Below are 12,549 nucleotides of genomic sequence, written 5' to 3'. Positions count from 1 at the left end.
TCCAGGTCTACAGCATCAAGACAAGAGTAAGGAATCACCATGGTACTGAAACGCACAATCTTAGTGAGTTAAGTTGCAGCATAAATCCAAGGGCCCACTGGGAAAAGATACCGTCGGGATTTTCGATTCAGCAATAGGACACGAAAGGCATGGAAGGAGAAGACAAAGTGTCACGCAGTTGACTGGGTGTCGGTCTTTCTTGAGAAAGCAAAGTGGGTCCTAGACATTGAAGAAAAGCATTTTTATTTGTTTTTTTCCTCATCTGAGCCTTTGCCAACTGTGCAACTCTCTCCTTTTGTTTTCTTGCTTTTGCCAGTATATAGCTAAGTTTTTGTTTCATTTTGATTTTTTTTTTTTTTTCGCCAACCACCTTGTCAGGAAAGGATGAACCACACATTAAAATGCTCATTCTTTCAAGAATACAAGTTTGTAGCTCTATGTGCATCTATTTTTGTAGAAATACAGAAAAGTTGGTTTAGCATTGACGGGCTATTTTTGAGGGATGTATTTTTTTTAATATTGTAAAAATTGTTGAGTTCTGTTTAAAGAACTTGCTCTCAGAGAAGCACTGGCACAAATGTTTAAAATGCTTATCTCTCAGATGTCTATTATATGCTCTGTCTGTGCTTTCTAAGTTACCTCAAATGTTTTATGGTTTTTCCTTTTTACAAAAGTAGCTATACCATAGACAAACCAATGCAGTATTGTTTTTACATTGAATCGCAGTAAAGATTTAATTCCACACTAGCTCAATTAGTTTTAAATTATATGTATAGCTTGAAAAGTTTTTTTTAAATGACCACACTAAAGAAATGATATTTCATTGCTTTGATTTCTCCCAAAGAATAACTTGGAGGTTGACTAATAAGAAAGTTGGCATAAACTTTCAATTAGATGAAGAATTTGCCTACAGGAGACTAATTATCTTTCTAGCCCATCCAAATTTGATAAATGGAACCAGAGTTTATATACAACTACAAGAAAAAAACTGCATTTAACCATGCTACCTGTGAGCGCCAGTGACTTATTTTACTTGTTTCTAATTGTTCATTCATGGCAATTTAAAAAGTCATATTTTAAGTGGGGTTTGTTTTTCCTGAAGAGCATTTGAAGGAACAATATCTGGGAAGGCACTAGAGAAATTACAGAGCCCTAGCTCTTTCTTATAATGCCACCTATCACTGTAAACTAAAACAAACAAACACAAAATTCTATATGTAATAGTTTAAACACGGAACTTAACAAATCTTTTTGTTTGTTTGTTTAAATCTGGCTTTACTTGATTTAATTATTTTTAGAAAGAAATTTAGGGCAAAATAAAGTGTATATTAGGATTTAAATTTATGCCACAATTTAAAAATAAAACCAGAGGTCATATACAATCTAAATTGGGCTAAAAATTAAAAATTTGAGAATTTAACTTGATATGAATCAGGATCTAAATAAACTTGAAATTATCATTAAGACTGCTAGGAGAAGATTAAGATTATGAACGTAGCAGTTATTGATACTGTTAAGACTTCAAAGGCAAAGTTCATTTCTTCCATCAACTGCTTCCAGAGATGTCATGTAAAAAAGTTAGTGTAATATGGAAGTTTTTTAGTTTTATGAAGAGGGTTTTTTCAAATTTCTCCCATTTTTCTCTCCACCACATAAAATAGTATGATCAGTGAAATGCCACTTTCTGTCTTTAATTATTCATATGTTATATGTGAGCTTTTTAGACATGAACATGGCATGTTCAAATAGGCAGAGTTATCAAAGATAATTTTCAAATATTTTCCTTGGCTGTAATTCATGTATTCATTTATATACTATCCATCTTTTGAGTTTCAGATCTATATATTCTCTTGTACTGTCATCACTCCGCACTTTGCTGTTTCTTACCTAGACTCTCTTTTACACAATATGCACATTTTTACCAATGTGGGGTCCAAATTTAAGATACCTTCCACTCACTAATAATATGAACCTATATTTCCTGGGAGTAGCCCGGTTAAATTTTCTGTACTTTGGTCCGTAATTTGATTTGATATGATTGTTTTGTTTATAATTTGCCCAAATGCATGGAGCACAAAATTGTGTGAATTTATAAATCTGGTTTTGCCTTGTGTCCTTCTGAATTTTCAAAGCCAAGTGTTCAACAGTTCCCATGTGATGACTCACAGGGTTATTTGCCTCATCCGCATCCACCTTTGGAATACATTAACTTCCTTTGTAATTTATTTGAAAGTAATGTTATACTCAAACTCATTCAGATCATTCAGTTGGATTTTCCCAATGAAGCGGAGAAGGAAAGTAGTTACTCCTTGCTCCATTTCTTATTTTCCACCAAATTTAATTGAAGGGCATTACTTAGATGTCTTCTCCCTGAATTTAGACTTTGCTCTGTGTCTCTCCTGATAACTGTCAGATAAAAAATTTATCGGCTCTGAGGACCAGAGAAACGTTGGGAACCTGGTTTCTGCTGTACAGAGGAAAGATTTGTAAGTGAGCTCTCTCTTTGAAAACAGGACCCAGGCTGGGCACGGCAGCTCATGCCTGTAATCCTAGCATTATGGGAGGCAGAGGTTCAGGAGGATTGCTTAAGCCCGAGAGTTCAAGATCGGCCTGGGCAACATGGGGAGACCCTATCCCTACAAAAAATTTCTGAAAAACTACCTGGGCATTGTGGTGCACAACTGTTCTCCCAGCTACTCTGGAGGCTGAGTCAGGAGGACCATTTGAGCCTGGGAGTTTGAGTTTGCAGCTTGCAGTGAGCTGTGATTGCACCACTATACTCCAACTTGGGCAACAGAGCAAGATCTTGTCTGAAAAAGAAAAAGGAAAAAGAAAACAGGCCCTAGGTGTTTGGGATACACTGCCACCCAGAGAGTGGATCAAAAATATAAATAGAGAATGAGCATGTCTCTACAATTGTCTTCTAGGACCATATTGCTGTTACCACCAGAAGTCCTAAAAGAGGATGGGTTGTAATTTAGCATAATATTCTGAATTCATTCCAAGTTTAAAATTCTGTCATTCTCTGGCTCTTCTTTTTTCACATCAAAATGATGCTGTTGGACTTAGAGGCTGCTGAACTGCTTTAATGAGGGCTACCATCTGCCTCCACGATTTTATTAAAACCACTCCACCTTTAGACAAAGGTGACTTTTGTCTGATTTTACAAATCAGATTTATTCAAGCTTTCTAAATATCTGTGAACTAGAGCCTAGAAAATCATCTCATTTATTTTAAATAGAATATGTGCTTCCACCAATAAACCATCGGGAGCTAAGAAACAACATAACGTTGACAAATCAGGATCCTAACAGATTATTTTGTCTCTCATTGTTAATTTGAAAGAGACTCTGAACTTTTGAGAAATCAATGTGTCTTCTTAAGAAAGTTAAGCACCCTCTCTTAACTTTCCCCTCTATTTGCTCTCTTTTCTCTTTCTTCTTAAGAGTATTTGTATTATTTTGTTAAGCAAAAATGGCCAAAATTGCTCTAAAATTTGCAAAATGAGAACGAATGAATTGCAAATAATTGAGGGATTTATTTCTTTAACTTTATAAGACTTTAAAAAAAAAAAAACAAATTCTAGGCACTGACATGAAAGTTGTCTTTGAGAAGTTTGTTATTCATTTTGCAAAAAGTATTTGCCCATTCCTATTCTAAGATTTGCAGAATATGTCACACTATCTGGCTTTTGAGTTTGCTATCTGGTTTAATGTTGTATTTATAATTTAAAGTGGCAATCAGAAACTGTATTTCAAAGACCTGTATTCTATCCCTTACTGAGTGTCCCTTCTTTAAATAGTGTTTGCTGAATTAAGCCGGTGGGGGCAGTGGCATTAAGTGGTGGAAAAAGGAAAGTACATATGTTAGAGTTTTGACTGATGGATAAATAGAAAGCAGAATGAATTAATGGAAAGGAGTTTGGCTGTTAGGCCATTCTCTAAATTCTAGTTTAGCCACAATTTTATGTGTGGTTTGGGGTTTTATTTATTTATCTCATGAGTAAAATGGGATAATACCTAACAGGCAGGCTGTGGAAGTTGTAAATCACATACACGCACACACAGACACACACACACACACACACACACACACGATCAATCATCTGGCTCATATTAGATGTTCAATAAATAACAGCTACTAGAGATGCCTATCAGTTGAGTAAGTAGTTCCTTAAATTGAGCTCCCAAAGGTCTCTTCTCTTCACGTCCGTATTCGTTTCTGCAGCAATCAAATAGATACATGATTGTTTTTCTGTAAGAAATTACTACAAAGAGAATCTTTGTCTCCTACTAACTGTCCCTCCTACCTGGTATAGGAGATAAATGTACATTTCCTAATTAGCTGACTTTTTAGTGTATCATTTCTGAAGGAAAAATAAATTAACCTTATAGTGGCGTGTAGGTCCAACTCAGTTTTCTTCCATGTTCCAAAATTTTATTTAAAGTACTGTGTCCAAAATTATGAGAACAGTGTCATTCATTCACCATGGTTTATATTTTTGGTTATATATCGAACTTCCTTGGCACCTAGAATAAGAACATTTCTTTTGAAGTTCTCCGATTTTTTTTATTTTTACTTGACTTGAGGGAAAGTTGCAAAATATGGTGGAAAAAATCTTCCGCATGAAAAGGGGGAAAAAACACAACCATTTACGATCTCAGTCAGCAGATTTACTCTACTCAAGGAAAAAAAAGAAACCACCTTATTGGAAGCAGATGTTGACACTGTGTCAGTTATTGAAGATGGAAGGAGTTCACTTGAGCCATTGCAGTTACAAAGGGGTATTGATGGCGTTCGAATTCCTGATTGATCACCTTTGCAGCCAAGGGAAAGACAGCAGAAACTGTACGGGATCAGAAATGAAATCAGCCTGCCAGTTTAATGGAGAGGCTCCTAGAAACTCATTTTTTTTTCTTTCCTGTAAGATAAAAGACATCTTTCAGAATAAGAAAGGCTTGTTTGAGAGAGAAATTACAGTTTATTCTCTGAAAATATTTAAAGGCCAAAGTGCCCTTTAAATCTATTGTTAAAACATTAAAAGTATTATTAAAATCATTTTAGAAAAATTGGGCAAAAGTTTTAGCCTTTCCACATCCATTCAAAAATGGATGTTGAAAACAAACATAGAACTTATAAAAAAGTGAATGGTTCTGGCAAGTGGGGGCATGAGTGGAGCCTATAAGGAAACCTCAGTCTCGATAACTTCAAAATGTTACTTTCCTTGGTAACTTGATCATGGAGATTGGTCACAGCACAGACATTTAGAATTTTTTAGCAGGATTTTTTTTTTCTTTTTAATCTTGTAGTGCTCTCTGGGAATTGCACCATGTACACTTTTCCAACCTATAGAAATCGTCATTATTGTTAAATTATCTCAATTTTTGTATTTCTTTTATTGTCTATTGTGCTTTTTTGTTTAAAAATACTTTTATAGTTTTAAAGTATTGATCAAAGTAGTATTCTCTTGAAGTCGTAGTCAATTTAATTTGATCCAGTAAGTTTTTCTGAATCTCCTTTTTACGTTCCAATAAATTCTATTATAATTAAGTGTACTTTTACCAATTCCATTGTATAAGCAAACAGACACCTTTTAGAAAAGGATAAGTAATCATCAATTTGTTTTTTTTAAAAAAAACAATTTCTAGACTACTAAATTTGGCATAAGAATAATGCTTTTAAAATGCAAATACTTTAGTTTTTTGGTATATACATAAGATGTGAACTTTCCTATTGATATCTCTTTATATTAATAGAGATGTACATTTCTTTCTATGCTGTGGCTAGAGCAAAAGTTAATAATGATTATTTACACAATTGATTTAATTTCTTAGGATATGTACAATATTGGATATTATATCTGATTTAAAAATACTATTCCGTACATTTTTTTCAGGAGATAAAACATAGGGAAAAGTTTTCATGTGAATTCTTTGTATCATTTTAAAGTACATATATGTAAAGGGAAGATATGGATACAACTTGTTTTTATTATATAAATCTAGGTAAGGTGAAATGCTTTTGTGAACAAAAATACAGTGTAGTGAATTTTATATCTGTCACTTGATTAAACTGAAAACTAATAGAAATATTATTTTAGTGCATTGAAATGCCATGAAATTTCAGACTTATTAGTTCTACAAGCAGTTATGCTACCTTAATTTTGTGTTTCCAGAAATAAAAATTAACCTTAGTTATGCTGTCGTTCTTAATTAATAAAAAATGTATAACTCATAAAATTTTTGGCTTTATAAGATAATTATGAAATTATATATTTTTTCTGTTTTTGTGGGGCTGGGAAAACAGTTTCTTATTTCTGTTCACTTTTCAAATGCAGGTCTCATAATATGTGTCAATGATACCAGATGATGGAAGACTTTGTAATAAAAACAGATGTCATTATCTTCAACTTGTTCAATAAATAATTTAATGTGAATTGAATGTTTATATTTGAATGTAGCATTTGGATTTGGTCTGCATTTCTTGAGAATTTAAAGCTCTTTTTGTTTCCTTCTTATTCAGTTAAGCATCTTATAAATATTTTGGAAATTACAACATCTTAGGTGTTTTTAATTAAGAAGTTAATTTCTAGAGCCAAGAAGTCTATATGTTACAGCAAGGAATAGATTATAAAACACATGTTTATAATGGAAAAGCAAATGAAATGGGGTATATTAATTATATAACACCAAGAGTCTTGAGAATTTTATAATGCAATGCTTCTAAGGATATTGGTTGACCAAGGTGTATTTTATTGTTTTTACATTTGCTGACAGGGACCCTGCCATAAGTAATATGAAAAAACAAACAAAACCTTTTCCACGATGCATTAACATTGAAAAGAGAATTCCAAGACCGTGTATTCTGAAGAAAGCTAGAGTTTCTCTACGTGGGCCCTCAATTTTCTTATTACACATATCTTTAATGTGAAAGTACTAAAGTCCGAAAATCAGCATTTAAATAATAGACTTTCCAGCATTACAGATGAAATAATTTGGCACAGGCTTTTTAACTGTCTACCACATTTAGAATGTGGTGTCAAAATGAGCTTTTTAGAACTGCTGTAAAATATCACTACATTGCTACGACGATAATGGCCTAAAAGAACACACATTTACTATCTTACAGCTCTTGTGGGTCAGACATTCGGCGAAGATCTTAGTCTTGGTGGGCTACACAATGTAGGCGGCATTTCTTCTGGATGCTTCCTAGAGAGAATCTTGCTGTTTCCTGCTGCTAGAGTCCTTTGCTTAGCTTCCTTCCATCTTCAAATCCAGCAACCTGGTCAAGGCCTTCTCACATGGCATCACTGACTTTCTCTTCTTCCTCTCCCTTACATGTGCAAGGACTCATGTGATTACAATAGCTGCATCTGTATAATCCAGAATAATCTCATCATCTCAAGGTTTTGTTTTATTTTGTTTTGATGGCGTCTTGCTCTGTCGTCAGGCTGGAGTTCTGTGGCGCGATCGGCTCCCTCCAACCCCCGCCTCCTGGGTTCAAAGGATCCCCCTGCCTCAGCCTCCCAAGTAGCTGGGACTACAGACGCGTGCTACCACACACGGCTCGTATTTTGTATTTTAGTAGAGACGGGGTTTCACCATGTTGGCCACGATGGTCTCCAACTCCTGACTTCCTGACCTACCCGCCCTGGCCTCCCAAAGTGCTGGGATTACAGGCGAATGCCACCGTGCCCGGCTCAAGGTTCTTAATTACATCTTTAAAGTCCCTTTTTCCATGTAAAATAACATATTCAGTGGTTCTGGGGATTAGGACTTGGAGCCATTATTCTACCTACAACAATTAGTATTGGACTTCCGTCATTTTCCATCACTCTTGTAATCAAGAAGGACTATTTCACTGGGAGTAGCAAGTCATAATGCTTGCGTTGGCATTTGTGTGGGGGTTTGTCTTCATTCATCAAATAATTGCATATAAAGAAAATTTCTGTCACTATTTCAAATGTTTCATGTAGTTTCTATAGTACTTCAGAATCCAAAGGGTTATGTATTACTTATGTAAGATGAGCAGTCTGGGGGGCGGAGAGCAGGTCATCTAGTGCAGATTCTTCCTAGCTGAAGTGTGTTTTCTCTGGGGACAACCAAGTACGATTTCATTGTTTTGCTTCCTTTTTTGGGAACATAGGCCCATCTTGTGATGCCCTAAGTCTCCAAGCATCTTATTTGACCTGCTTATACACATTTGACTAAATAGCTAAATATGACCACATTGACGTGGTAAAGCTTTAACACTTTTGTCCAGATTGAATCACTCCATCTGCTATCAGTTAAGCAGTGGAAAAACTTATGGAAAAGCAAACATGTTTTGATAGATTTAATGTGTAAAGAGGGTATCCACACTCTGGAATGCTGCTGATCAATAAATGAACTGCAAGACTTTGTTCGAAACAACACTCAAACACAACTGTTTTACTTTCCATACCAAGTTTGGCTGTGACTGAATGAAGAACACCAGCATTGATCTTTGCTTTGCACTTGTACAAGAGACTATTTGCAGAGAGCCAAATATAGCAACAGAGGATTTAATATCTTGCCAAAAAATACAAAATCTGTTCCCCTTTAAGCATGACACTCTATCCTTTCTTGTGGATCTTGCTAAAAGGAAAATATAGCTTTAAACTCCCCAATTCTTTCTGTTGAAAACTCACGAATCTTTTTCAAATGAGCTCTGTATGGTTTTGTGGTGTTTTATGTTTCCAAAAGAAAATGGCTACATGAGAAATCTGTCCAATGTTATTTTTCCTACAAAAAATACGTCTGGTGATGGCTGTATTAATTAATTTGATTGTGTTTACACAATGTTTACCCATGTCAAACCATCATATGGTATACCTTAAATATATACAACTTTTATTTGTCAATGATAACTCAGTAAGTCTGGGAAAATATCTTTAAGTCAAAGGTTAGAGTCATCAGAAATAAAGAAAAATCATACTTCGATAACCTCAAGACTAATCAAGGATAATTGGGTGACATGATATCATGCTGTGTGCCATTTTGTATTAAACAAATTACACCAACAATAAAAAAAATTGGCTTCAATCAACGAGGTGCTTTCTTTGTCTTAGAACATGGATGCTTTGTTCTGAGTGTTGTCTGATGGGTAAGCAGATTAGTTCAGATTTCTCTATAATGTGGTTAATGACAATAGCTCTTCTGCTCAGTTTATGATGCATATAAAGAATTTTGAAAATAGTCTTGCAAACTTCACCATGAAGTTTCCGCAGTGACAGCTTTACCAGACATCTCCGTGTGGGATTTTAAAACAAACACAAGGCTGTTTGGAAATACTTGGTATATGTAAATATGCAAAATATGCTGAACAGTGCTAACAGCTGTAGGGTGTACTCCCTCATCCTTGAGCAGAATATTTTGGTGGCAGTGTGGTTATTTTTTCCATCTTTGCTTTTAATTCTCCCCCTCTTGTCTCCACCCACTCACCCATCTACAATCCGCTCCAAAAGCACAAATTTAACACCCTTCCCCCTACTTCCACACTGCTTCCAAGAGAATCATTTTAGTGAATTCCCACTGGAAAAGGTGGGTGGTGGCTTGATGGAATGTTTCTGAGTTACATGATGTTGTAAAGCCTGAGCTTCGGGGAACTTGCTTGGACTTGATCTGACACCAAGCTCACACACAGCCCAGACACTCTGCAGGCCAGATTCCATTAAGGCTTATCATTGCAAGGAGAGGAAAAGTCCTGTTGTGAGTGGCCCTTCAACCACAATGATTCCAAAGACCGCAAAGTAGTCATTTTAAATGTGCGCTATCAGGTTCTGTAACATCCTTTTATGAAAATAAGCATATGCCCTATTTTCATATGCCTTTCCTCAGAGACCCAAATGGAGGGAGGACACAAGAAAAGCCAAAATTCAAAGTCTCTTCTTATGGCATCTTGAGGGATTGAAGGTTTGAAGGAAAAAAGATACCAAATATGAAGAGAGAAGGCCCACATCCTAGGACGATTTCCACTGGTGATTTGTTGATATCATTTAATCTTATATTTCTGTTTATCTGTCCAAGGAAGATCAAGTGAAATAAGAAAATCTAAACAGATTTGGGAAAAATAAAGTACTATACAAATACAAATAAATAGGAACCAATATTTAATGAAAGTCCTTGATCTATCATGAGTATTACATGAATTCATCTCAAGTAACTCTCACAAATAGTAATATGCAGATAGTATTATTTGGGAAGCTGTTAGCAATATAAAAATGGAGGTTGAGTTTCAGCAATGCTACTTAGAAGCTGTATATTTTGGATAATTTTCTTGACCTCTTTAAATCACAGGGTGGTCATCTGTATGTAAAATGAAGTTTTGTTTTGTTTTGTTTTTTTGAACTCGAGTCTAGCTCTGTCACCCAGGCTGGAGTGCAGTGGCTCGATCTCGGCTCACTGCAACCTCCGCCTCCTGAGTTCAAGGGATCCTCCTGCCTCAGCCTCCCAAGTAGCTGGGATTACAGGCACCTGCCACCATGCCCAGCTAATTTTGATATTTTTAGTAGAGACTGGGTTTCACTGGCCAGACTGGTCTCGAACTCCTGACTTCGTGATCTGCCCGCCTCAGCCTCCCAAAGTGCTGGGACTACAAGTGTGAGCCACTGTGCTCAGCTGCAAAATGAAGATATTAAAGGAAACTACTTCACAGAGTTGTTACAGGGATTATCTGTTTAATTTACTTATCACTAAGTAAATATTGTTGTTTCTCTTTAATTAATCTAACTTTTCAGTAATTGAGGAAATCATCAGTAAAGTCCATTCCAAAAGGCAATGATATAATTTGGCTCTGTGTTCTCACTCAAATCTCATCTTGTGGCTCCCATAATTACCAAGAGTTGTGGAAGGGACCCAGTGGGAGATATTGAATCATGGAAGCAGGTCTTTCCTTTGCTCTTCTTCTGATAGTGAATGAGTCTCACAAAATCTGATGGTTTTAAAAAGGGGAGTTTCCCTGCACAAGCTCTCTGTCTGCTGCCATCCATGTAAGATGTAACTTGCTCCTCCTTGCCTTCCACCATGATTATGAGGACTCCCCAATCATGTGGAAGTGTAAGTTCATTAAACCTCTTTCTTTTGTAAATTGCCCAGTCTCGGGTATGTCTTTATCAGCAGCATGAAAATGTCCTAATACAGTAAATTGGTACCAGTAGAGTGGGGGCACTGCTGAAAAGATACCCAGTAATGTGGAAACAACTTTGGAAATGGGTAACAGGCATAGGTTGGAACAGTTTGGAGGGGTCAGAAGAAGACAGGAAAACATGGGAAAGTTTGGAACTTCCTAGAGATTTGTTGACTAGCTTTGACCAAAAGGCTGATAGTGATATGGACAATGAAATCCAAGATGAGATGGTCTCAGATGGAGAGGAGGAACTTGTTGGGAATTGGAGCAAGGGTGACTCTTGTTATGTTTCAGCAAAAAGACTGGAGGAATTTTGTCCCTGCACTAGAGATTTGTGGAACTTTGAACTTGAGAGAGATGAATTAGGGTACCTGGTGGAATAAATTTCTAAGCAGCGAAGCATTCAAGAGGTGACTTGTGTGCTGTTAAAGGCATTCAGTTTTATAAGGGAAGCAGAGCATAAAAGTTCAGAAAATTTGCAGCCTGACAATGTGATAGAAAAGGAAAATCCGTTTTCTGAGGAGAAATTCAAGCTGGCTGCAGAAATTTGCATAAATAACAAGGAGCTGAATGTTAATCCCCAAGCCAATGGGGAAAATGTCTCCAGGGCGTATCAGAGGTCTTCACAGCAGTCCTCCCATCTCAGGAGGCTTAGGGGGAAAACGTGGTTTTATGGGCTGGGCCCAGGGTCCCTGTGCTGTGTGCAGCCTAAGGTCTTGGTGCATCCTAGCTGCTCTAACAGTGGCTGAAAGGGCCTAACGTAGAGGCTGGGCTGTGACTTAAAGCCTTGGCAGCTTCTGTGCGAGTGCGCAGAAGTCAAGAGCTGATGGTTGGATAACTCCACCGGGGGAAAAAACCATGACGTGCCAAGGTGCTTGCTAAAGGCAAAGGGAATACAGAGCGGGTGGCAGAAGAAGGTAGTCATCAATACCAGCTAAGACCATGTGACCAGTTGCAGAAACGGGGACTGTAATTGTCATGAGTATTTCCTTCTCATTTTGTTAGAAACATGTTTGTGAACGTATACATTTGTACTAAGAAAATACCTTCATTTTTTTTCTTTTTCCTTTATCATGTGACGTAAGATTTATTGACTTCATATCAGGATTTAAGTTTATGTAATAGCATTTGGGTTGGGAACTGTTGCATTTCTGGTTGTATGAAGGAGAGTTGTATTATGTTAGGTCTAATTATGACCTTATTATTGTCTTTATTTGAAGTTATGTGTGATTTCAGGAGACGTGTATGGGTTTAAGTCGACAGACAGTGGACTTGTGATGGCTAATACTGTGTCAACTCGAACGGATTGAAAGATGCAAAGTATTGATCCTGGATGTGTCTGTGAGGTGCTGCCAAAAGAGATTAACATTTGAGTCAGTGGGCTGGGATATATATATAAAAATA

The 12,549-nt window shown here is 36.5% G+C and overlaps 1 protein-coding gene and 1 pseudogene across 2 annotated transcripts in view; both read left to right on the top strand.

Annotated features, from left to right (window-relative positions):
* Positions 1 to 6,441, top strand: part of VGLL3 (vestigial-like family member 3) — a 44,102-nt gene extending 37,661 nt beyond the window's left edge. The window contains exon 3 of the mRNA XM_011976658.1: positions 6 to 6,441. Coding sequence (XP_011832048.1) covers positions 6 to 49 — 44 coding nt within the window. The 3' untranslated portion in view covers positions 50 to 6,441. The remainder of the gene's footprint in view (positions 1 to 5) is intronic.
* Positions 4,605 to 9,062, top strand: LOC105537210 (annotated as a pseudogene). Its single transcript, XR_001005686.1, has 2 exons — positions 4,605 to 4,784; positions 7,705 to 9,062. The product of XR_001005686.1 is annotated as an uncharacterized LOC105537210 (transcript).
* The last annotated feature ends 3,487 nt before the right edge of the window (positions 9,063 to 12,549 follow it).

Source organism: Mandrillus leucophaeus, unplaced genomic scaffold (genome assembly GCF_000951045.1).
Source record: "Mandrillus leucophaeus isolate KB7577 unplaced genomic scaffold, Mleu.le_1.0 Scaffold102, whole genome shotgun sequence".
In the NCBI taxonomy this organism is placed as follows: domain Eukaryota; kingdom Metazoa; phylum Chordata; class Mammalia; order Primates; family Cercopithecidae; genus Mandrillus; species Mandrillus leucophaeus.
This window is presented reverse-complemented; position numbering and strand designations above follow the sequence as displayed.